We start from the raw sequence: 24,609 nt of genomic DNA, 5'->3' as shown, positions 1-24,609 counted from the left end.
TTCATATTCCATCTTCAACTTTGATGCAGCTCAAACCTGGTGAGCGGCCCAGATTTGGCCGAAAGTGCTCTGGGACCCGTCTGTCTCTCTGTCCATGGAGAAGACGGTGCGACTTAACCCCCTAAAGCTGGACTTGCACCTCTTTCCCATGTTCTAACACAATACACAATTATATCAGTGGCTGGAGCTAAACCAGCCTGTTGTCTTGGAGCAGACAGAAAAGCCAGAGACTGGAGCAGGGCACACGTGGCTGGAACCCAAGATCTCAAAAGCAGATTCCAACTGCTACTCATTTTTCCGTTACTCCGCCTCCAACATCCAGGAGAGTGACCAGAGCAGTAAAAGCTTATACTGTATTTATTTGTGAAAATATTTGTCAAAAGAGACTTTATTCAGCTCTGGCTCTGTGCTTCTGCCTATTCCGCTTCCTGTGACCCAAGCCTGGAGTCCAGGGCTTGGCTGAACCAGCACAGCACCCTCTGGGACTGAGGATACTCCTGCTGAATCTGATGGATGATGACATTAATGGTGTGCAGCCGGTCCTGCTGTTTCCGCTGCTCCTTCTGCAGGGCTTGCGGGGTGCGGCAGAGTGGGGTATACTTCCCGTCCTTCACCGCCTGCAGATGCTTCTGCCGAGTCTGATAGGCCACAATTTCTGAAAGGTTCTTAGAAGAGCAACAATGAAAAGTGCATTGAGGACACCTGACTGCATAAAAGGAGCGAGGAGAGTAAGGAGGACTTAATGAAATGGGGGGAGGAAAAGTGACTATCACATCTTGAAATGGGGGGTTATTAAGAGGGACAGCTCAGTGAAGTCCTGTTGTAACTACTCATGTGGGCATCCCCCATGTTGAGTGTTATATATAAATGATCACAACATAACCTCCAAATCAGACACATGCATAGAAGGGAAATCTTGCAAAGACAGAGCAATTCTGTGAATTTTAAAAGACAAGGGAGGTCAGTCGGGTCACACCACCCCCAGAGAAAGTTCTGTCTCCCACACAGATGAGCTTTGCTCTTATTGTTGAGACTTCCAGTTCTAGAGCGGAACATGAACATGATGCTGCCCAAATATCCAGCCTGAGCTGGGTACATGTGGTTTGGGATGAGGTAGAAAGGCCGTGTGGGCTGGTGGCAGCACAGGAAAATAACACATGCAGTGCCTATGTATTACAGACACCTTACCCAACGTTTCTTGTCCTGAAGCCGCTCTATGTCTGCATCAAGGACATCAGTCTCAGCCTGCAAACTGGAGACCTGCTGCCGCTTTTCCAGAAGGCTGATGCTGAGAGATTTCTGGGTGTTCTCCAGCTCTGTGATGGTTCTGTTGCAGTCTTGAGCATTCTAATGAAAGGAAGGGAAGGAAACTTGAGATTCTGCCTCTGCATGCCAACTGCATTGCCAAATTATCACCTGAGAACTTCTCCCTTTCTTGGACATTTAAAGGCTGTACTTCCTTTAGTAAGTATACTTTGTGGCCTGAAGGCTCAGACACTCACACTGCTAGATGCCCATTAGGCACACTGAGCATTCTAATGTTGTGCCAGGAAAGGTGACAGTCCACTGGTGTTTCACTGCATTACCATGCAGTGAGTGTGTCTCATGCCTGGGGGCACATTACTGCACTTTTCTTTACACTACCATGAAGAGAGGCAGATGGCACAGAATATGCACCAAGCACTTTTCTTCCCCAACCCCAAGCGATTAAAGGAAATAGATAACTGGGGAATGAGGAGCAGTGTTGAGGTGTTTGAATAAAAGTCCCATCAGGTTCTTCTAAGACAGAAGGTTAGTGGATCTGGCACGTGATCCCCCTTCAGGCAGTAGCAAAAAGCAGATGATCTTCAGAGCTACATGAGGAATACCATAGAATCCTAGAGACCAACATGAGTTTCACCATGGCCTATCCCCAGTGTCCTCTTCCCCACTGACATATGTCCACAGCACTTTCCTTGCCATCTGGGAGAAAGGTTGGCTCAGTGAACCTTGCATGACATCCTCCTTGCATAGTCTGATAGTAGGTCATAAAGCAAAATTGATGTCAAGCAGTATCTGACATGTTTCTAATAACAAAGCGAGTGCAGAAAAAATCAGTTCTTATGGCCCCTCTCTACTTGCTCACCTTTTGGGTTTCCTTGATCTTCTTCCGCAGCTCCTGTGTCTTGTGGTGGAAGTCGCTCTTGGTGAAATGTTTCTTATCCATTTTGCTCTGGCCCTCCCCCCGAATCATGATGGTCTCTCTGCGGGAGACAGCGGCCTCCATATCTCGAATCATCTTCTCCTGCTGCTTTGTCAGCTGGCTGTAGCGGACCTGCCATGTGTGAGGAGAGAGAAACTCTGAAGATCCCCAGTGGTCACAAATTACATCTGATAGAAGACTTTCAGTGTGACAAATTCCAACTACTGAGACAGGACACATTTGACACACTGGCCTTGACAGCCCAAATCTTTCAACAAACTCATGCGCCAGGTTTGTACAGCATGGATCTGGGGGGCATCAGACTAATAACTGACTCCCTATCCGCTTGCCCAACACAACCTTCTAAAGATTTCAATGTAATAAATTCATCTAAATGCAATAATAAGGGAAGGAGGGTAGAAGTATCCTGTGGGTGGGAGAGGAGGTTGCTTTGGCAGAGAGAGAAACACTTCTCTGAATCAGTGCATTGGTGGATGTAGTATTCCGTAAGTGCTGCTGGGCCACCATGTAGTAAGATACACACTATCCTGTAACCCTTCCCAGTCAGGTCTACCTTTTGCTGAGCTCCCCCATTGCTAGGCTAACGCAAGTAACATGTAAAGAGGTGTAACAGCATGCTGAGCTAGTTCAGTTGCTGGACAGGTCACAGGAAGACACCTATCCCTGACACTGCCAGGAACCTTGGAGATAATACTTCCCCAAGTTATCTCCTATCTACTGTTTGATGTTTCAGCATCTCCTGCAAAGCTGGTTAATCTTGTGAGTCTCCTCTTCCCCCTCCCACCTTGGCTCACCTGCATCCTATGGATCTCTGTTCTCATGGCTCGGATCTCGCCTTGCCCTGTCTCTGAGTCCACTGCAGCACGCATCTCCTTGGCCAGCTGGATCTTTTTCTCCCATAGCATGATCTGATGCCTTCAAGGAGAGAATGGGAGGGGATGCCTTTGTATGAAAAAGAAGGGGTCACCCTGCCGCTTGATTCCCTTGTATATGTGATGTCACACTATGGACCCCCATTCTGAGTCCAAAGCTCAACAGTCCAGCAGGAAACTAAGAGTTCACTGTATGGAACATGACCCATTGGTGCCCTCAATGTGAGAGTCCATCAGGGTTCTGCAAGTCAGAAGTGCCATGATAATGGTAGAAGTCGGGGTTGGGATTGCAGCATAGAGGATTAATGCCAACATTTGTTAATTCAGCAGCTTTGAAAAATCAGGCCCTTTATTTAGGGGCCTACTGTGAAGTCCCAAGTTTGAGAATTTTGGATTATGTACTACCTTCCTCTGGACAGCCATTGGCCTTACATCACACCACTCCATACTGAGTTTTCCCCTCTCCCCCACTCACTCAACGCTGGCAGCGTTCTGCTGACTAGAGGCCAAGCACTGAGTGAGAGTGGAGACCACATTACTTCTCATTCATCTACGGGAACAGGCTCCTGTGCAGCAGTATGGGGAAGACGGAACAGCAGTTACTGTGACTGTACCTGGCCTGCAGAAAATAAATGATAGACCCTTAACCTTCTGGGTTACAAAAAGTGATAGGACTCGTCCCACCTTCCCATCCAAGGTAAAGGGGAGCCAGGAAAGGAGCATGTCAATCTGACAGGACGCATTTTCCCCTACAGCATTAGGGCAGGAAGGATAATGCAGTTGCATGACAAGGGAGTTCAAACAGTGGCATAAAACAAGGAGTCTGGGTCTCACTCTGCTTCCACCAGGCTGTTTAGGAGTCTCTCTTTCTCCTCATGCAGTCGGTCCAGCTTCTCCTGCATCTCAATCGACTCTCTCTCTGCTGCCTAGAGTTGGGAAGCAGAAATCAACATCACTATGTCAGACTGAGAGGCGCTGGCAGGCTCACTGCTTGCCTCTGATCTTCCTGCCTCTTTTGGCTGACAACCCTCTCCACAACACAGGTAGAATTTCAAACCCTCCTGGGCTATGTAAAGGGAATCATTGTCTCTGCACAGGAACCTAATTGGGACAGCCTTTCTGTGCACAGCTGTACATTTCCATCTGGTTACATAGTTTGTGCCATAGGGGCAGCAGTTAGCAATCTCTGACTGTCTCCTGCAACACCGTGCCAGTGGGAGCTCAGCAAGATTGCTGTGTGTCAGGCTGTGTCTAGGAGACGAGGAGCAATGCCTTCCCTACCTTGAGCGAGCGGACAAACTCATTCTCTATGATGGTGTTGCCATGCTGCAGCTCCTCCGAGTTGTGGCTGTTCTTGTTGATTAACATGTTGAGTTTCATCAAGTCATTGGCCATGTTCCTCATGTGGCGTTCAATGTCTTTCTGCTCGTTCTTCTCCTGCTGGATTTCATCTTTCCAGGAAAGAGATGGAAAAGATTTTAAAAAGTGGAAGCAGAGAGTTCTCACCAGGGCACTGGGGGTGGGGGAGTTCTGACAGTGTAGACAAAGCGGCACTTGTAGCTACCCACTCTGAAAGTCTCCATGGACTCTGACAAAGCCACAAGCCTTTCCATAAAGCCAAAGCCAAAGCCATGTTTTGAAAATGGTGATGATGAAAGGATGCTAGAATTGCTATAATCTCAGGGTTGGGCACGTACCAGCCACCTGTTAGACAAAAGGTGACAAACATGCTGAAGGTCTAACTGATCACCATATGTGGAGTCAGGAAGGATTTTCCCCCCAGGTCAGATTGGCAGTGACCTTGCAGGTTTTTCGCCTTCCTCTGCGGTGTTTGGATGTGGGTCACTTGCCAGGATTATCTAGCTATATCTTGTGACACCCTGACTCCCCAATATCCAGCACTGTCATGTAATCAGGATATGTTTTGTACAAATTATGTCTTGTGAGGTATCATTCTAAAAGTCTTCATCTGCTAGATAGTAACATCTCGTTGGATTGTATGTGCTATTGTCGTGTGTGAAGTTGTGAAGTTTGGCTATGTATGTGTTACTGAAACATATTGCGAGGTTGAGCACCCACAAACAGCCTTTCAGGTACAACAGTGAAAAGGCCAAACAACGTTACTGGCTCATTGAGGAAATGCACACGAGCACAGGGATTACCCCAGGAACTGTGTGCGACAGAAACCTCTCAGAGATAGCTCTACACAAGGGGAACTGTTTGACCCAAGTCACAGCAAAAGAGCTTTCCAGCAAGTGGGAAGAAGATATAAAAGGGGGACAATGACATCATGAGGGGACCTCACTCTCCCTGCAACACCACACCTGGAAACACCTGAGGGGCCAGGACTCAACTGTGGGAAGTGATGGTCCCAGGCTAGAAGGATCTTTAGCCTGTGTATGAAAACCTGGAAAAGCCAAGGCAACTTGTGCCTTAAGAATCTGCCAGCCTGTTTATCACTCAGGGTGAGAATTTGCTAATTTATATCATATCTATCTAGTGTGTTACGCTCAGTTTGTGGTTTTTGTTTATTTACTAAGGTAATCTGCTTGGCTCTGTTTGCTGTCACTTAAAATCCATCTTTTGAAATTAATGAACTTGTTTTTGTTTTCTCTAAAACCAGTTTGTGGAATTCATAACTGGGGAGGCAAGAAGCTGTGCAGATCTTCCTCCACATTGAGGGAGGGGGCGAATTTCATGAGCTGGCGCTCTACCGTTTTCTGTGCAGCGCAAGACAATACAATTTGGGGTTTGCACCCCGGGGGGGGGGGTGCACTTGAGGGCTGAGCACTTCCCTAGCTGACTGTTCCCAGGCAGAGCTGATTTCAGTGTCTGTGTCTTTCGGCAGGTGGGGGTGTCCCTACCTGTGTGTGCTGGAGGAGGCTTGAGGGCCTGGCTCAGCAGAACAGTGTAAGGGAGCCCAGGCTGGTGGACCAGGCAGGCTCAGTGGTACCCCAGGACATCGGGTGGCACTCCGGAGTGGGGAGGTAACCCGTCACATATCTCACTCCTTTGACGTTGTTGGGGCCTAGGGCACTGGTGCACCTCGGTCCCTCCTGTGCTCTGCCTGTGGCACATAATAGTCTAGTCTCCTGGAAGCCGTGATACTTTGGTCTAATTCGGTTGCTGGGTCTAGTGTGCAGGTGCTGGGTGGTGCTGGTGGCCTGTGATACACCAGAAGTCAGACTAGATGATCTGGTAGTCCCTTCTGGCCTTAACCTTTATGACTCTATTTCCTAAGAACAGTAACATATCAAGATGGTCACTTGGGGTGCGATCCTGCAACCCTTCCTCTTACCTAAGTAAAGGCTGCAAGATCCAGCCCTTAGCGGGGATACCAGACTGCTCAAGTGGCAGAAGGTGCCTGGCTTGTAGCCCCAGATACACTGTATTGCTCATATGTGGCACTATGCTTGCCGATACTGGAAATGTTCTTTGTTGAGGGGCTCTAATATTACAAGTTATTGAACCTTCTCTCCCTTTGTTCTCTGGCAGTGCATGCCCGCTCGCCGATTAACACCGCCAGGAGGCTTGAGGGAAACACTTACTTTCCGTGCGCACTTTCTTTTGTTGCATGATGGTGATCTGTTTCTTCAACATATCCAGGGAGGCGAGCTGCTCTTCCCGCTCCTGGGTCAGTTTGACCAGCTCTTTCTGCAGCCTGAGCCAGTACTTCTGCAGTGTCATCACCTCTGAGTTGTATTCATCTATTTGCTTGGTCAGCGTGTTGATCTCAACTTCCAAGGGTCCCAGTTCTTGGCCCTATAAAGGAAAGAAGTTTAGTATTAGTCAGACAGAGAGGCTACTTACTGTGGCATCCCTAGGCCTTCCGGAGCTCAGCACAGGGATGCCTGAAAGGCTTATTTTGCATGATGGGATCCAAATGCTTTTCCAGCTCATGGCTGCATCAGCAGTGCTGCTATCTGAGTTCTGGGATCATGTGAACAGCTTTGGGGGTTGCTTCTGGTGGTACAGAATTCGTTTCTGTCATGCATAAGCATGTGTATGGCTTTCCTATCTTTCTGTGTATGGCTTTCCTATCTTTACCCTCCTCCACCCCCTTTCTTGTGTTTAGGTTTGTAAGGACACACCCTGAATGGAAGTCCCTAAATGCACCAAGAAAAATCCTCATCCCATAGATTTGCTCTTAATCAATTGTTGGATTATTTCTTAAAATGACACATTGTGAAGCTGGGATTTAATTTTTGCATTAAAACTAATCATGAGTCTAAACTGGGGACGTGCTCACATCAGCAGCAGAATTCAGCAGCCAGAACTGGGGTTTACATTTAGTCTGGCCTCCCAGGAGAGGTATTGGCCAGGGCTGCTGCTTTGACAGTTTTTTAGGGCTACAGATAGTAACACAAAAATCAGCACAACAGGCATTCTGAGTGCATTGTACAGGAGAGACACATCCTGTCATTACTCACCCATGTCTATTACCTCTACTACGCAGTTACCTTTATGAACCAAATTTGTAATCTCGTCAAAGAATGAAATCAGGTTTGGGGGATTAAGCATAAGGGACGTACCCCCAACTGGGAAATCATCATCTCCATTTTCTTGTTGAACAGGTTGACGACCCCCTGCTTGCGCTCGATCAGGAGATTGCGCTTGGCGATCTCATTCTCACTGCGGTTGATCAGGTCATTGATATTTTTCATTTCCTTGTCCAGCTCAGAGAATGTCTTTTGGAGCATAGAGAGCCTGCAGTTGGTGTGAGTTGTGTCCAGAATGACCTGGGCTGTGTCATTCTCAACTTTGGAAAAATGCAGCTCCTAATAACATCAACAACAACAAAAGCATTGTCATTCAGCAGGAATCCACTTCTTAGTATTGTAAACAGGTCTGCAATCCTGTCAACGAAATATGGCTAAGAGAGGAGCACGTCTAGTACGTAAAGAATGGGACTCGGAGTCAGGAGACCTGGAGTCTATTTCCAGCTCTGTCAAATGTGCTATGGGGCTTTGGGCTAGTTACTTAACCTCTCGGCGCCTCTCTTCCCCCATCAGTACAATGAGGATAATGATATTTACCTACTTCCTAGGGATGATGGGAGGAGTAAACCTGAAGTCCTTTGAGGGAAGATGCTAGAGAAGGCAAAGTTTATCATCATCATCATCCCTAAAGTTATTTTCCCAACCTATATGCCTCAGTTACATCTGGACAGACAGACACAGAGATGCAAATAACTACAGAAGATCCACTTGCCCCGCCTCTATCTTGGAGTTGCCTGCATGTTTCACAATCAAAGGCAGCATTAAAGCTTGCCAGGAGCCCAAGGATTGCACCTGATTTATAGAAAATGGAGTAGAGTGAAGTCGCCTTAATACTGAACAGAGAAACAGGGCCCATAGAAATACAAGTCTGAGCACTCGCTGCTACATTCTTGAGGTGACCACTAGGTCACTCAACTCAGGATGGCACACTTCTTGCTGGAACTTGTAGTCTCTGTGAGCTGCATCTCTGTATGCTGATGAGGGCAGCCAGATCGTAAAATTTCATGCTCTGTGCTTTGCCGCCTCTGGTTCACTTCATTTAGAGAGTGGGTCTGCTGTATTCCTTTCCACATGTAAGAGCATGCAGCCCTGAGTTGCATCACTCTATGCCATTCTCTAAGCCGAACTTGAAGCCAGTACCTGCTGTACAAGATGGCAGTAATATTTCTTTGGCTAAATTATATTCGGAAATCCTGCAATATGATCCTCAAAAGGCAGCTGGGGAGGGAAGAGCTCTCAGGCACATCTGCACCTGGGGGGGAATTCAGAGAAGCTGCATTTTGCTTTGCAGGCCCTTCTACTTTTATGCTTAATAGGAATGTCCCCTGCCCTTTCCACAAGACCTGAAAACTTGATGAACAGTAACAGAGATCTCTCATATTTCTATAGTACTTCTCATCCTGAAGAGTCCTAAAGTATTTTACAAACTCAGCCTACAGTTTACAAGGGAGTCACTTCACCCACCGCTGAAATACAGCCACTTGTAGGGTGAAATAGCAATTTAACAGCACATGGCAACATAATGCAACAGCTTAGGATTGTAAGTAAAGAAGAATCCCAGCCATTTGAAACTGTACGAGAAATTTAATAAGGCAAAGGGAATGACCCAAGTTAGAATTTGGCTAGAATGCTACATAGTCAAGGACAAAGCCCTGTCCTCCTGGCAGTGACTGGAGCACTAGGAACACAGGGAATGTGATGGAGCGTGCTTTAGATGGGGTCCTTTTTTTTTTTTTGGCAGGGGAGGCTATCTATTGGCGGCAATGGCCTTTGGGCCATACTTGTAGTATCCTGCAGGGAATAAACACAGAATGTGTCTCTCTCTCCTACAGGTCAGCTACCATCAGTCACACAGAAGCAGATGCCATACCAGATCCAGCTTTCTCTTATGAAGTTTAGCAGCCAGTTGGGAAAAATATTTTGCTGCTTTGCTGGACATCAGCTGATCCTGCAGCTTTGCCATGATCTGATTCTCCAACTCCTGTCTGGCTTCAGTCTCTTTCTCTATTTCCTTACTGATGGCCTGCCGCTCATTCATCCGAGCAGCCCGGTCCTGAGAGGAAAAACACGGAAACAGGGCTGTTCAAAAGTGCAGGCTGTTGGGATTTGGGGAAAGTGGATGGAAATCTACAGGTGACAAAATATCAATGTCTGATTCAAAAAGCCTCTTCTCCGCGGGTATCTGGTCTCACCGAGTTGGCCCTGCTGAGGGCTTGCTCTGTCTCATGTAGCGTGCGGGTGTATGTGCTGTATTCAACTTTCAGGGCATCCTGTTTGGCCGTGCACTGGGCAATCAGCTTCTTGCTCATGTTGGCATCATTCTCCGAGCGGTTCAAGATGCTGGCAAGCAGCTCGTTCCTCTCTTCCTCCTTCGTGACTGACTTCTTGTAGACTTGGATCTCTGTCTCTAAGGACTTGAGCTGGTGCTTGGACTGCCTGCAAGGCCAAGGAGAAGACAGGAGAGTGTCATGGGGACTGATTTATGCACTGGATAGTCAACTCCAAACTCCTGCTTTCAAACAGGCTGCTGCAGAAATGAGTAAGTGAAGAGCATGAAAATCAGACAAGTTTATTCAGCACTGGGGCTATCTGTGTTCATTAAAATCACCCTACTGGAAATAAAACCAATGCACCTAATTTTTTGGATAATTTTGAATAGCTCCTTGTGCTCTAGATCTCCCAGTCCTGTTACACTGCAGTTCAGGGGATGAGACCTCAGGGCTTGATCTCAGCCCAAAACACCTAGGGCCAGTTCAGATGGGAACACAGAACTACTGGGGCACCAGCTCTAGGAGTGAGAGGATAGAAGCTCCCTGCATGGCTCTTTAGCACCATGCTCCAATTGGCCCAGAAGGGACACTGATGTGAGGAACTGCCTTCAGTCCTGCCTGACGAAAGGATAGGCATAACATAGGTTCTGTTGGGGAAGGGGTCCTTTCAGGCCCTCAGGTACCCATTTGTATTGGAACAGGTATGCTCTTTTTCATGATATTTCCCCCCCTCTTTCCACCAGGCCCATGCTGTGATGACCCAACTGTTACTGGTGGCATCATGTCATTTCCTTGCCAATAAGCTACATTCCAGAGGATGTCCTGATGGGAAGGGTGAAGGAGACCCACAGCCTGGATACACTGGGAGTGGATGGGTCACCATGCTGGGAAGTTACACTAAGGAGAGAGAAAACAAAGAAGATGCCAGTGTATGGAGAGAAGCAGGCAGCTCTCTCACTTATGGGGAGCTGGAGGAGGTGGGAATCACAGATTTCAGCAGCTGAGAAGCGAGCGTTTTTCTTCTCTGCTTAGAGTGGAGTGAACTGCTTCAGCAAAGCTGTATTCTCACAGGAAACAGCAGTGTGTGATTCTGAGAGACATCATACATATTTACTACAGATTGCACCTAGTTGACTGCATGAAAACTAACCAATTTTGTCACAATTTAAACATATTTTGTATATCATCAGGAGTATTTTAATATACATTTAGTACATTTTATGAAATACTTTACCACATACTCTGTGAAAAATATATTCTGTTTCTGGGTGGGTTCTATCCAGCTGATGAGTGCCTGGAAGTAATTAACTCGGTGACAGTATTTCTCTCTTGTCTGCCCCGATGTTCTCTTGAATTCCTCACTAATTTCCCCCTCCACAGTCATATGGATGCAAGTCATGCATCTCTGCAGTTAAAACAAACTGCTTGCAACCCCAATAGTAGCCCACAGGCTTGTGATAAATAAAATAATGTTTCACAAAGTTCCTCTCTACCGTCGCCGAGCGGCTGAGATTTAGCTGCTGGATGAACAGCTGGGTTACAGCTGGCTGACCTTTCAATCTTAATAGGATCCAAATACTCAGCAACAAATTCCATTTTATTTCCACTTCCATTCCATGTTTTAATACCGCCCCCCTCACGATGGTATCTGAGTACCCTGAGTTGGGGATATAACGTATTCCACTTCAGAAGCCCTCTCCGTTTCCCAAGTTCAGCCGTCATTTCCTTCCACACAATGTCTTCCCACAGGCACATTTCATTACACAGGTACCAAGCTACTGAAACTAGCAGAATAACCAACATCATAGTCAAGTTGGAGCCTTATAAGTGGCTGGCAGAGATGGGTGTTTGACAGTGGAAACATCCTTCTCCCAACCCTGATGTAGAGCTTAAGGGAAAGCAGACAGCGTCAGCATGTCTCCCTTGCAGCAGTGTGAATGTGACAACACAGAGCTCTTGGCAGATGGACGGAGAAACCAAAAGTCAAAAGGAAATGTGTCTATAGAAAATGAATTTCTTTCAGTTCTTCTCCCTATTCTCCTCAGGAAATCAGAGTAGAAAAGTATTTTGCTGATTCATGCTCCATTGGGCAAGTTTTAGGGCTAAAGAAAGAACGCACATTCCCTTCGGCACCAAAGGTCGGGATTTCCTGCGGAATGGGTTCTTGCCGAATGTCACCACATTGTGACTGCAAATGACCTAGGTAAATCTTTCCTGATGCCTCTTCTTTTGTCCTGGGAAGTCCTGCAAGGGATAGAGTGAAATGCAAACCAGAGAACTCTGCCTAGTTATCTGTTTCATACCTTTGAAGGAAAATCATGCTGTGAAGGGAGAAAACACTAACAAAAAATGATGCCCCTTACCGTAAATGACCCTTTGCCTTTCTAAGCTCTTCAGAGCAACAGATTTATTCTTCGTTTAGCGGACTCTGTACATACAACACTATATTAACAATAACCTTGACAGCACTCTTTTCTCTCTCAGAATAACTCCCATCCAAAGTGTAGCTACTCTTTTTGTTGGCCCACTTTCAGATGCTATACCTTAGTGCCTCCTGCATGGCAGAGTAGGCTTCATCTCGTCGCTTCATCCCAGTCAAACTGCTATCCCATTGATGCATCAGTTGCTTCTTCTCCATGTTAATAGTTTGTATCTCCATACAAGCCTGCAGAGAGACACCACTCTGAGATACTGAATCAACACTGGGCTGGGGTCTCACACCTGCATTCCATCCTCACTGCCCACTTCATTTCACAATACAGCTGGGAAGAAACAGCTCGAAATATTCATGCTTTGTCTTCTCTTGTTTTCCTATGTCCCCTGCTCTTTCTTTGGCTCTTTGTACCTTTACCCTTGTAGAGTAAGTGAATTAAACGCATTGGCTTACATCTTGTTTTCAGCAAAAAGAATGAGTACTTGTGGCACCTTAGAGACTAACTCCCAGTCTTTATTCAAGCCTAATTTAATGCTGTCCAGTCATTATACAAACTAAAAACTATTTCCCCATGCTAATCTTTCTCTTACTGTTACTCACACCTTCTTGTCAACTGTTGGAAATGGGCCATCCTGATTATCACTACAAAAGTTTTTTTTCTCCTGCTGATAATAGCCCACCTTAACTGATTAGTCTCATTAGAGTTGGTGTGGCAACACCCATTTTTTCATGTTCTCTGTATATATATATCTTCCTATTGTATTTTCCACTGCATGCATCTGTTGAAGTGGGTTTTAGTCCACGAAAGCTTATGCCCAAATAAATTTGTTAGTCTCTCAGGCTTGGTCTACACTTACCCCCCAAGTCGAAGTAAGGTACGCAAATTCAGCTACGTGAATAACGTAGCTGAATTCGACATACCTTACTTCGAACTTACCGCGGTTCAGACGCGGTCCACACGCGGCAGGCAGGCTCCCCGTCGACTCCGCGGTACTCCTCTCGTTGAGCTGGAGTACCGCAGTCGACGGGGATCACTTCCTGGTTCGATTTATCGCGTCCAGACCAGACGCGATAAATCGAACTCGGAACTTCGATCCCCAGCCGCCGAACTAGCGCGGCAGTGTAGACCAGCCCTAAGGTGCCACAAGTACTCCTGTTCTTTTTGCTGATACAGACTAACACGGCTACCACTCTGAATCTTGTTTTCAGTTACTCTAACAACTTCACTGTAACCGAAAGTGCAATTTATATCATTATGTACATGAACATTTTTTTGCAACATTAAGGTCACAGACAAGAATTGCAGAAAGGAAAAGAAATGCAAAAGTCAAGGCTCCAACAGCAACATTAACTCAGCCTTGTCTCACATCCTCTGTGTCTTATGGGATACAATTTACAATGTACTGTAAATGGTAATGTATTACGCTACAGATTTAACATGAAAATCCAGACTAGAAAAGGTGTATTGTGCTAGCACAGTTGGGTCAGTGCATCTGTGCAGCGTATTGTGATGGACTGGTAGCACTATACAGCTATTATTTACATTGCGGTAACACTTAGGTGTAAAGCTAAATATAATTACTATGTAATACTTGGATATTGTGCTACTATGATGTACTGGAGAAAGATGTGTAATTAATATGTAGGAAAATGGATGTCAGAGATTGGACCTGGCATGGAGTTGCTCTGCTGAAGACTCATCCTATCAGTCACACCCGATGGGTTTGATTAGCTCCAATCCAGGAGCATAGAAGGGGTGTGTGTCTCCCTCCAAGGTAAAGGAGCTAAGGGGGGGAGACAGGAGGTCTTGCAGGGGGAAACCCTACAAATTGCCAACTCAGGATAAGTTTTATTTGTTGTTGTTCTTAAGACCATAGGAAACCCTTTATTCACACAAAGGGCAGGGGTGTGAGATTTTGGACTCAGGGTGTGTGTACTGTGTTAAGCGCAGGGTGGAGGACTCTGGCCCATCACAACATGTAATATTAACCACACATGAAAAATATTGTCATCTCCTACCTCATTCACTGCTTTTCGTGTTATTTTTGTGTCTTCAGCCTGGGCAATAAATTGAGCTTCATACAGACCAATCTGCTCCTGCAGTTCATTGAACTTCCTGGTTAAGCGGTCTACAAGCAGATCCTACAAAAATCAGACCACAACAGATCAGCACAAATACTGCAAACAATCCCAACCCTGACACCATGAATTCAGCAAGAATCACATGGGGGAAGCAGGGTCAAGTGAGGGTGTTGCATTAGATGTGGTGGCTCTCAGATCGTCACCATCCTCACTAGTGAGTGCAGTGCCATGTGACAACAGTCATCTCCATCTCTGCTGAGTGGTCAAGATTGCTCAGTCCACTGCACCACTCTGCAGAGGATTCATTAGTCCATTTATATTCGTCAGTCTCATATCAAGGAAGAGCGTCAGGTCCAAAATGTCACCTAACTTCTATCTATCTAGGTTATTACACTGTGCCCATCACCATGGCATCTGACTATCTTAAAAGGTAATAATTTAGAAGAAAACGCCCTCTAAATAGCTATCAAAAATCCACACTCCATTGCCACTGTTCACAGAATCCTACAATATTGATTCTGCTGCAAGAGGCAGTCATCTAACCAGCAGAGGGAGCATGAGTTAAAACGAATGGGCCAGCTATATTTTGTGTTGCAAAATCACTTTTCTAAACTCATCATTGTTCAGAATAATCCCCCCGGGGCTTGAAAATAAGGTGTCTCCTCACTAAACCTCACCTTCCTCCTTTGCATGTCTGGATACTGGGTTGTTACTATAGAGTTACTCAAAGAAGCTGTGCTGTGGTTTTTGATTTTTTTTTGCTGTCAGGAAGGTTTCTGGGAGTTTTTTTTTAATTTAGAGGGAAAAATAGGCGAACAGAATGTTGGGAATCATTAGGAAAGGGATAGATAATAAGACAGAAAATATCATACTGCCTCTATATAAATCCATGGTACGCCCACACCTTGAATACTGCGTGCAGATGTGATCGCCCCATCTCAAAAAAGATATATTGGAATTGGAAAAGGTTCAGAAAATGGCAACAAAAATGATTAGGGGTCTGGAACAGCTGCCATATGAGGAGAGATTAATGAGACTGGGACTGTTCAGCTTGGAAAAGAGACGACTAAGCGGGGGGATATGATAGAGGTCTATACAATTATGACTGGTGTGGAGAAAGTAAATAAGGAAGTGTTATTTACTCCTTCTCATAACACAAGAACTAGGGGTCACCACATGAAATTAATAGGCAGCAGATTTAAAACAAACAAAAGAAAGCATTTTTTCACACAACACACAGTCAACCTGTGGAACTCCTTGCCAGAGGATGTTGTGAAGGCCAAGGCTATAACAAGGGTCAAAAAAGAACTAGATAAGTTCCTGGAGGATAGGTCCATCAATGGCTATTAGTCAGGATGGGCAGGGATGGTGTCCCTAGCCTCTGTTTGCCAGAAGCTGGGAATGGGCGACAGGAATGGATCACTTGATGATTACCTGTTCTGTTTATTCCCTCTGGGGCACCTGGCATTGGCCACTGTAGGAAGACAGGACACTGGGCTAGATGGACCTTTGGTCTGACCCAGTATGGCCGTTCTGATGTTCTTATGAATGATTTGATTTAGAAAACGCACATCTAAGGAACTACCTGGTATTTGCAAACAAATACAATCTAAGAATGGAAGATGGCAGACCACATTTTGTACCAATCTTCCTAGAATATGTTCTTTTAGCATTCTGTATGACAAGACAGCATTTCCCCAAGGGACTCTGAACTCCAATGACATAATTCACAGCCTCTTTGTCAGACTTGATATTTGCCCTATACCTGTTTTTTCTTCTCCACCTCAGCCTGGTTCCTGTCTGCCTCAGCCTTCTTCACTGCCCGTTTCATCACAGAGATGTCGTCACGCACATCCTGGTCCATGTTCTGCATATAGAACAGACGCAAGGCCAGGTTTTCCACCTCGGTCTGCATTACAGAAACTGGGGAGATAGGTGGAAAGGTCAGTTACAGAAGAGGATTTCTGCAGCATGTACCATACCAGAGCTAAAAGAGAAAGAAATTAGGATGTAGACAGAGCAAAACCCCTAACCGCCCCCCCCAAGTCATATGACCCTCTCTGAGGTGGGCATGAACATCAGTTCCTGGAGCAGAATTCCTGGGGAGAAATTCCCCAAGAGACCTGGTAAGTGCCCTCAATTCCCAGTATATCCTGTATCTCCACAATACTGAAATAGCCCAGCTAAGGTCACTTCCTTGACTGTAAGGGGTTGCCATGCAGAAGATAGTCATCTGATGCACCAGGCTGTCTAATCAACTAAGGATCTGCAATCTTCACCAAAGCCGCAACAGTCCCAGGCAGAGGCCTCAGACAAGTATAAATAGCCAAATGGTGGGAAATGAGTTGTGTTGAATATTGGAAAGCCATTGGAACAACTTACCAAACGTCCTGGTGAATTCTCCCTCACTGGCAATTTTAAAATCAAGAATGGATGTTTTTCTGGGAATGATGGAACGGGTCACTTGATTAAGCATGGATCACCTGATGATTACCTGTTCTGTTCGTTCCCTCTGGGGCACCTGGCATTGGCCACTGTCGGAAGACAGGATACTGGGCAAGTTGGACGTCTGGTCTGACCCAGTGTGGCCGTTCTTATGTTCTAAGAGATCTGCTCTAGGAATTCTTTTGGGGAAGTTCTCTGGCCTGTGCTATACAGATCAGGTTAGATGATCACAATGTGGCCTTAGAATCTATGAAAGCCTATTTGCCAGGAATGGCCTTTGTTCAAAGGAATCCCTTAAAGGGACAGAAAAGCATTTGTCTTATGACAAAGATGGGGGTTATACTGGTAGAAATTATGTCAAAACCAAGACAAGTATTAGGTACATCTATAGTGCTTTGAATATACGTGGTGCTTTACAGATATAGAATAAAAAATGGTCCACACCCTAAAGAGCTTACAAACTAACCAATTCAATTGCCAAGCTATGCTACAGGAGGCCTAACTGGCGAGGCATACCAGGTATGCTTGGGTTGATCTTTTCAGTCAGCGAGCCATTCCTGAATGCTTGGGCTGATGTTCTTCAAACCCTTGTTTGACCTACGCTCAACCTCATTTTGTCATTTGACTAGAATAAGGAAAGACTACGCAAGAGCACCTTAGTCACCTTTCTTGCGTTCATCCTCAGTGCTCTGACATGTTTTCTTGTACAAATTTCTGATGTCCTGCAGCTCCTCCTCTAGCTGCCGACGCACCATGGCTATCTGAGAATATCGGTCCTGGTTCTTCTCCAGTTCCATCTGCAGCCGGGCCAGCTGCTGCTGGACCCCATAAAGGACCATTCCCAGATCCTCCCTCTGCACCTTACCCTGCTTTGTGGCCACCGTCTGCAGACACAAGAGGAGATGGGTCAATTCACACCAACTTGGACAGGGCTGGAATGCTGTGGGAAATCCAAGGAAGACTACTATACCAGCTCCCGAAGCTCCATGGTCACTTTTTCCATCTGTTTACTAAGGTAATTCTTTAAGGCAGCTTGGAATCTTCTCATCAGGGGCTAGAGAGGGAAGGAAGATGATGATAGCATCCTTATAACACCTGCATGAATAAGTTATCAAGGAACATGTGTCAGGTATAACACTGCATTTTCACCTCTGGAGACTTGGGTTCCTGTCCTGAGCAGGCTGCAAGTGAAATGGGTTACGCAGATTCAGCCTGAGCCTAGTGGACATTTATTAATATCATAAAACTACCACCTCGTTTGGCATCACTAGTCGTTTCTGTTTAGGTGAGGCCCAGAGTCTTTGGAGGTTAGAAGTGAAATGAATGGCACAGCTGTGCGAGGGAAGCTTGCACAGCACTTGCCCACCAGCTATAGGTCCTTCATTTTCATGAGAACTGAAGTTCACCAGATTTTCCCATTGCTCTAACCGCAACTCTAATTTACTACAGAGGGAGCAGATACCATACAGGAGTCAGAACTTTTGTAAAAAGGATGTATGACGTATTTAACCTAGAATGCAGCTAAACCATGGCCCAATTTGCCTCCCAGTTTTCATGGAACCCTCGATACCAGTGACGAGTCTTGAATTTGGACTTTTCTTACGTGTTCTGGGTCCAAGACAATCAGCTGTGTTTCCTCCTCCGATTCCTCACTGCCCTCTATTTCAGCTGCATAATGTAGACTTTCATTCTCTTCCTCACTGCCAGGCCTGCTGAAGTGCTGGTTAAACTGCTGAAACGCAGAGTCTGAATACGGAGAGGAGATGGCTACCCCAATGTCACCTGTGCTCGGACGACAAAGAGCAGGCATCACAGAATGAGAATTCAGTGCATTTAAAGGTATTTTAAGATTAGCAGATGTCCTGATAGGGGGAAAAATACCTAACAGAGCCAGCTTTCTTTGGAGTTTTAGATTGCCTCACAATGTCACTAGCACACAGAAAATAAATCATAATAAAAATATACAGTAATTCTAACAGTGAGGAGGAAAGTTATTATGGAAAAGATTTAAGAACAGGCTTAGTAGTAGCATCATACAGAGGTTAAACATAAGGATTAAGGCTTGTCTACATGGAGACATGCAGAAAAAATAATCTGAATTAAAGGTGTGAATTTAAAGTGTGAATTAAAATAAACCAAATTAAGGCCACTTTAATTCTGAATAAGAGTGTCCATATGGGGGCTTAATGTTATTTAATTAATACACTTTAAATTCACATCTTTAGTTAATTCGGATTAATTTTTCTGAGTTCCCTGTGTAGACAAGCCTTTAGATTCGATAGTGTATGTCCAACTAGATTCACATTTATTGGGAGAGGAGAAAAAACTGGATACTGTATTTGAAAGCTGGCTGCCAGGATAGTACGATTAGTAAGACACTGACTGATACCTGACTCAGCATGAATCTCCGTGTGCACTGATAATGCAGACCTCTGGGTGCTAGCTCCTGAGGACGTGCGGGATCTGGTCCAGCTGTCTCTCACTGGCTGCTCCATGTCAGGCAGTTTGGGAGGAAGATTATCCACTTCCACTTGGTCTGAGGAAACCTCTTCGGCTTTTTCCTGGAACATAAAGGCCATCATATAAAATCTGGGCTGTGAAAGGATCTTCATTTTAACACAGTTTGCTACTAAAATTCTGCTTATCTTTGTCATCACAAGAGAGGAACAATGTAGAAAAATAGTCAGCTATCAAAACAGACTTGCTGCTTCCTGAGGAAGCTGGAAAGCAATTAAAAGGCTCTAAAGTTATCCCACTGATATGCTAGCAAGGCTGTATCACTCATGGTGATTGGCACTTTAGAAACGCATGCAATAATAAACTAACTCCTTGAATTTTGTCAAGAGTTTTTTATCCACCATGGCTGGTTACCAATTGTCTCCTTTCCAATTAGCCTCTCTCTTGCATGATTCATCCAGTGGTGTGTGTTTACAGTACTAGAATTGGTTCAACAATTTAGGAATGTAATGTCACAAACACTGGATTGTAGGTCTTGTGAATGAGACGCTCCCTTAGTTTAAATTCATAACCAATCACCTCTCCAAAGATGACCTCAGAGACCACCTGCTCCGTGGCCCCCGCAACCTCCTTCTCTGTGGCCCCTGCGACCTCCTGCTCCATGGCCCCCGAGACCTCCTGCTCTGTGGCTTCTGAGACCTCCTGCTCCGTGGCCCCCGCAACCTCCTTCTCTGTGGCTCCCGAGACCTCCTGCTCCGTGGCCCCCGCAACCTCCTTCTCCATGGCCCCCCCGACCTCCTGCTCTGTGGCCCCCAAGATCTCCTGCTCCATGGCCCCTGAGACCTCTTGCTCTTTTGGGATGAGTCTCTCTCCTGGGTCCTCTGTAGGCACAGCCTCTCCCTCTTCCTTGTCATCACTGTTCTCTGGCTGCATTCCCTAGCACAGATCAAAACCAGAAAGTAGAACACAACAAAACAATATTATAATGGTCCATGTTCTTTACTAAGGACTATTACTACAGTGCTTTACAGCTGCTTTGCAGTGTCAGTGCACAGGAAATAAATTTATCTGACCACATCTAGTATAACAGCAGCTCCTGCTAGGACTACAGTGGCTAAGGCCCTGTCAAAATTTCCATGAGAAACTTTTAATTTCCCATATTTGTAACTCAGAAGTGAAAAATCTCTCTTTAGATTTTACCGAAGAAGGTAGTTTTCAAAGTCACATTATACCCGACCGAATCGCTTTGTTTTCTTTCTGTCTGTCTCTTTTCAGACTGTTCCTTTTAACGAATGCTGTAAGTCACTAGGTTCTAAGATTGTTGCCCAGGCCTTTGTTATCGCAAAATGAGACTATTACAGTGTGCTATAGCTGAGGATCCACCTTAGAGCCATCCTAGACTGAAGCTGGTGCAGAACACAGTGGCTCGCTTACCAAGTGGGGCATCTTACTGGAAGCAAGTGACACTGGTGCTCCAGGATTTACACTGGCTGCCTGTTGATCTCCGGGTGGAATTTAAGGTGTGGATTATGACTTATAATGCCCTAAATAGCTTGGGACCAGTCTGTCTGAGGGATCGCCTCTCTCCCTGGGCCAAACTTCCACAGCAGCTGTGATCAGCAGGGAACCCAACCTGGATCCCTCTGGTTATGAAGAGGTGGCAGCTGGTAGGGCATTTTCTTTGAGTGTTCAGGACTATGGAACTTGCTCCTAATTACTCTTACAAACAGATAACCTACTTAAACAGTTAGGGCCTGGCTTTCATAACTGCTTGGTGCCTGCAGCTTGCATTGACTTTCACTGGCATCAAAGATGCTCAGTACTTCTGAAAATCAGGTCCTTGGAGTGGTTTTGAAAATAAGAGAAAACAAATAGGAGGATTCCTATGTGGACTGAGACAGCCCAGTAAAATGTCTAGTGTGAAATATCATTTAGCCCAGAAGATAAATATGAATAATCTGTACATTCTATCTCCCCCAATAAGTTAATATTTACATTTATTTTCTTGTAGTCAATTTATTATGTATGTTTGTAACATTGTAAGCCAGGGGTAGGCACTCCAGATGATTTTCAGTGGCACTCACACTGCCCGGGTCCTGGCCACCGGTCTGGGGGGCTATGCATTTTAAATGAAGCTTCTTAACATTTTAAAAACCTTATTTACTTTACATACAACAATAGTTTAGTTATATATTATAGACTTATAGAAAGAGACCTTCTAAAAACGTTAAAATGTATGACTGGCACGCAAAACCTTAAATTAGAGTGAATAAATGAAGACTCGGCACAGCACTTCTGAAAGGTTGCCGACCCCTGTTGTAAGCTATATATATGCAATGAGCCTGTTGTACTTCAAATAATCAATGGCTCCTATTTTGAACGTGGATTGTGGATGTAAATTCTTTAATTACTGTATTACAGTAATGAGCACTCAGATTTCCATACCAAAATACAACTCTTAGGGCCAAGTCCTGCAAATTTCCAAGCAGCAAGATGCTTGAAGTCATCACTTTAATAAGATTAGAGGCTGTTCAACACCTCACAGGATGAGGCCCTTACTAAATAAGAAAGCTCCATGCAGAGATTTATCTTTATTTACGATGAGAACTTTGAAAATGAAAAGGCAAAACCTATATTCAGTAAGAAACTCAACTTTCACCCAACAGACACAAACTTCTCTCCAACATCCACCGAGCAGACAGGATCAGAGCATGTGAACCAGTTTCCCCACTGATAAATTGGGGATAATGGTGTTTATCTTTCCTTTAAAAGTGCTCCAAGATCTACAGATGAAAAGTGCTGTGTCAGAGATGAGTAAGAGCTAAGTTTTACAAGACTCTCCTGGAAACTGGAATGTAGCCAAATTAAGCTTCCCGTGGCCCCCCTTTCATGTCCCCGATAAGATGGCAATAGTTTCTCAATTTTTTGCTACACTGGAATTGCTTCGTTAATGATTTGTGATGTCAAAGCATTGGATTGATTGTTCTGTAGATACCACGCTTTCCTAGGGAGAATTCATAAACATCCACCTCTACAATCGGAGGCTCTGGGGATTCAGGTGCATTTTGCTCTGCTGGGTTGAGTTCCATTCCTGGCTCCTCTGCTGAAACACCATCTGCCTCTTCCTTTCTGGTATGGCTGCTCTCTGGTTGCACCACCTAGCATACAGCAGAAAACAACACTGTAACAACTGACTGTCTCCAATCAAAGTTCCCTAGTATGTACTGTACTACTACTACACAGCACTTTACATCTAGTGTAAGGAAATGCTCTTAACTTTGAAGCATCTGCTAGTGCTGCAGTCGTTAGAGATGTAGTAGTAAACCCTTACATTCCTCCCAGACTCTACAGAGATTTTTAAAAAATGGCTTGGTTGTTTTAAAATGTAGCACAAAAACAAAATCCCTAACCCAAAAGCAACTTGAAATGATTATAAAAATTCAACATCAAAGTCCATAACTCAAAATCTGTGAAGTCTTATTCTGTGTTTTGTCTTGCTTAGATTATGAATTGACTTGCTTGCAGATACGATATTTCCCAATAAATGGTCGAATTTTCTTTAAGAGGAAACCACTCTGAATATTAAATATATTATACCAATAGATCACCACAATTTCTCAGATGGAGGAAGTTTCTGTATTCACTATTTTTGAAAATTTAGAGGATATTTTTAGTGTGTTAACTATTTTAATGTTTTTCAGGCCCCAAAGTAAATGTGTTCCCACACATCTTTTGTACATCCTTATTAGTAAAGTGATGGGTACAAAAAAAATCCCCAAAGAAACATACGGCTGGAAGGGACCTCGAGAGGTCATCTAGTCTAACCTTTGCCCTGTGGGAGGACCTAGACTATCCCTGACAGTTGTTTGTCTAACCTGTTCTTAAAATCCTCCAATGGGGATTCTCCCTCAGTAACGTATTCAGGTACTAAACTATCCTTATAGTTAGAAATTTTTCCAAAATCTGATCTGAATATTCTAGCTAATCCTTTTCAGGACAAAGGCACTCTGATCTCTAACATTTCTTGGGGAAATGTTTCTTTCCGTGGTTTGAATTTTTTGTTTTTTGAAGGTTTTGTTTCAACATTTCTTGGGAAATCCAATATTTCAATATTAGTTGCATTTCTAGTGAACCCACCCACATAGTATCTGGGCACCATAATATGCGCTAATTCCAGTGTGATTCTAATTCCAAAGGTGCATAAAGTCCTTCATATTTGCAACTTTACCCCATTGCCTTCTGGATGCAGCTCCTCCTCCTCCTCCTCTTCTTCTGAAATTTGTCCAACACCTGATTCAGGGCTTAATTAAATTGAACAAAATTATTGAACAATTTTAAGCAGAATAACAACGTACAAAAATGAAAAGCTTGGCTCTAGGTCAAATACTGTACTAGCGCTGCCTCCTGGAGCATTAACAGGGATCAGAACCAAATGCAGGAGTTTGTAAACATGCGGAACCTAAGGCCATCAGGAACACTTGCATAGTCTGTTTCAGTGTGAATGAAGACAGTTTATTACTTGGATTTGCTGTGTTTGCAACACAGTCACTGCAGCCTTGTGCAAGTGCCTGTGAACCAGAAACGGACATGGACTGAAAACAAGTGGAATGCTGGTGCAGCTGGAGGAGACAGAGTCTGGAAGAGAGCTAGGATTTGGGGGCTGGGGCTGGTCTGGAAAGGTAAGGTAAGGGATCCTCCTTCCTTGTCCCTTTCCCTCGCTGGCTCTTTTCCCCATCCTTGTTACTCTGAGCCCTCTACAGTTCCCACTAGCTCTATCCGCTCCTCTCCCCATCTCCATCCCAATTTCTCCCCTCCTCCCACCAGCACAGATCCAGATCCCACATCCTCCTCTGCGTCCTCCTCATCCCCTCTGGTGACATTAGCCCTAACAGTGGCTATCCCCCATCCCCTCTCTACCTCCCCCACTTGACCCTGCCACCATCTCCACCCCTCTTGTTCCATCATTCCTAACCTCATGCCCATCTCCCGTTCCTTCTCCCCAGCTCTTGCTGTCTCTGGAATGCCCGTTCCATCCACAATCTCTTCCTCTCCCACTCCTTCCAGCTCCCAGCTCCCAGCGAGAAATGGATCCCTTTGTTTGACTCTGCTTCTGCAGATGCCTTCTCTCACAGACGCCTCTCCTTCTCTCCTCCTCAGTGTTCTGGATCAGACCATGGTGGGGGTCTGGACTTCTCTTCTTCCATTCCTGTCACCTCCAACCTCACCCTGCTCCCCCTCCCCACTCTTTCTCCTCTTTTGAACAGGTGAGAATGGTGAGGGGCTGGAGGAAGGAAGGCGGGGGGGGGAGGATGATGAGGGGCTGGAGGGAGCAGGGAGGAAGGGGGTC

The 24,609-nt window shown here is 45.2% G+C and overlaps 1 protein-coding gene across 1 annotated transcript; it reads right to left on the bottom strand.

The window, feature by feature from the left end:
- Positions 1-339: 339 nt before the first annotated feature.
- Positions 340-24,245, bottom strand: CCDC40 (coiled-coil domain containing 40). The gene is made up of 21 exons (XM_026654557.1): positions 24,235-24,245; positions 23,491-23,563; positions 22,292-22,420; positions 19,842-20,198; positions 19,195-19,366; positions 18,409-18,587; positions 17,776-17,859; positions 17,470-17,689; positions 16,126-16,283; positions 14,298-14,420; positions 12,388-12,509; positions 9,767-10,010; positions 9,445-9,627; positions 7,608-7,853; positions 6,624-6,837; positions 4,357-4,526; positions 3,910-4,001; positions 2,998-3,118; positions 2,126-2,314; positions 1,189-1,347; positions 340-665 (listed from the first exon to the last, which is right to left on the bottom strand). The coding sequence occupies exons 1-21, from the start codon at positions 24,243-24,245 to the stop codon at positions 417-419; spliced, it is 3,495 nt and encodes a 1,164-aa protein (XP_026510342.1). The 3' UTR covers positions 340-416.
- Between the last annotated feature and the right edge of the window lie 364 nt (positions 24,246-24,609).

Source organism: Terrapene carolina, unplaced genomic scaffold (genome assembly GCF_002925995.2).
Source record: "Terrapene carolina triunguis isolate 2854851 unplaced genomic scaffold, T_m_triunguis-2.0 Scaffold192, whole genome shotgun sequence".
NCBI lineage: Eukaryota > Metazoa > Chordata > Testudines > Emydidae > Terrapene > Terrapene triunguis.
Note: the sequence above shows the minus strand (reverse complement) of the source record. Positions and strands in the feature narration are given on the sequence as shown.

Coding starts and splice junctions, on each gene's coding strand:
- CCDC40 (XM_026654557.1), bottom strand. Junction 4,002..4,356: donor AGTTTGTCCGCTCGCTCAAG/GTAGGGAAGGCA, acceptor TCCCAACTCTAG/GCAGCAGAGAGAGAGTCGAT. Junction 666..1,188: donor TTCAGGACAAGAAACGTTGG/GTAAGGTGTCTG, acceptor TGCTCTTCTAAG/AACCTTTCAGAAATTGTGGC.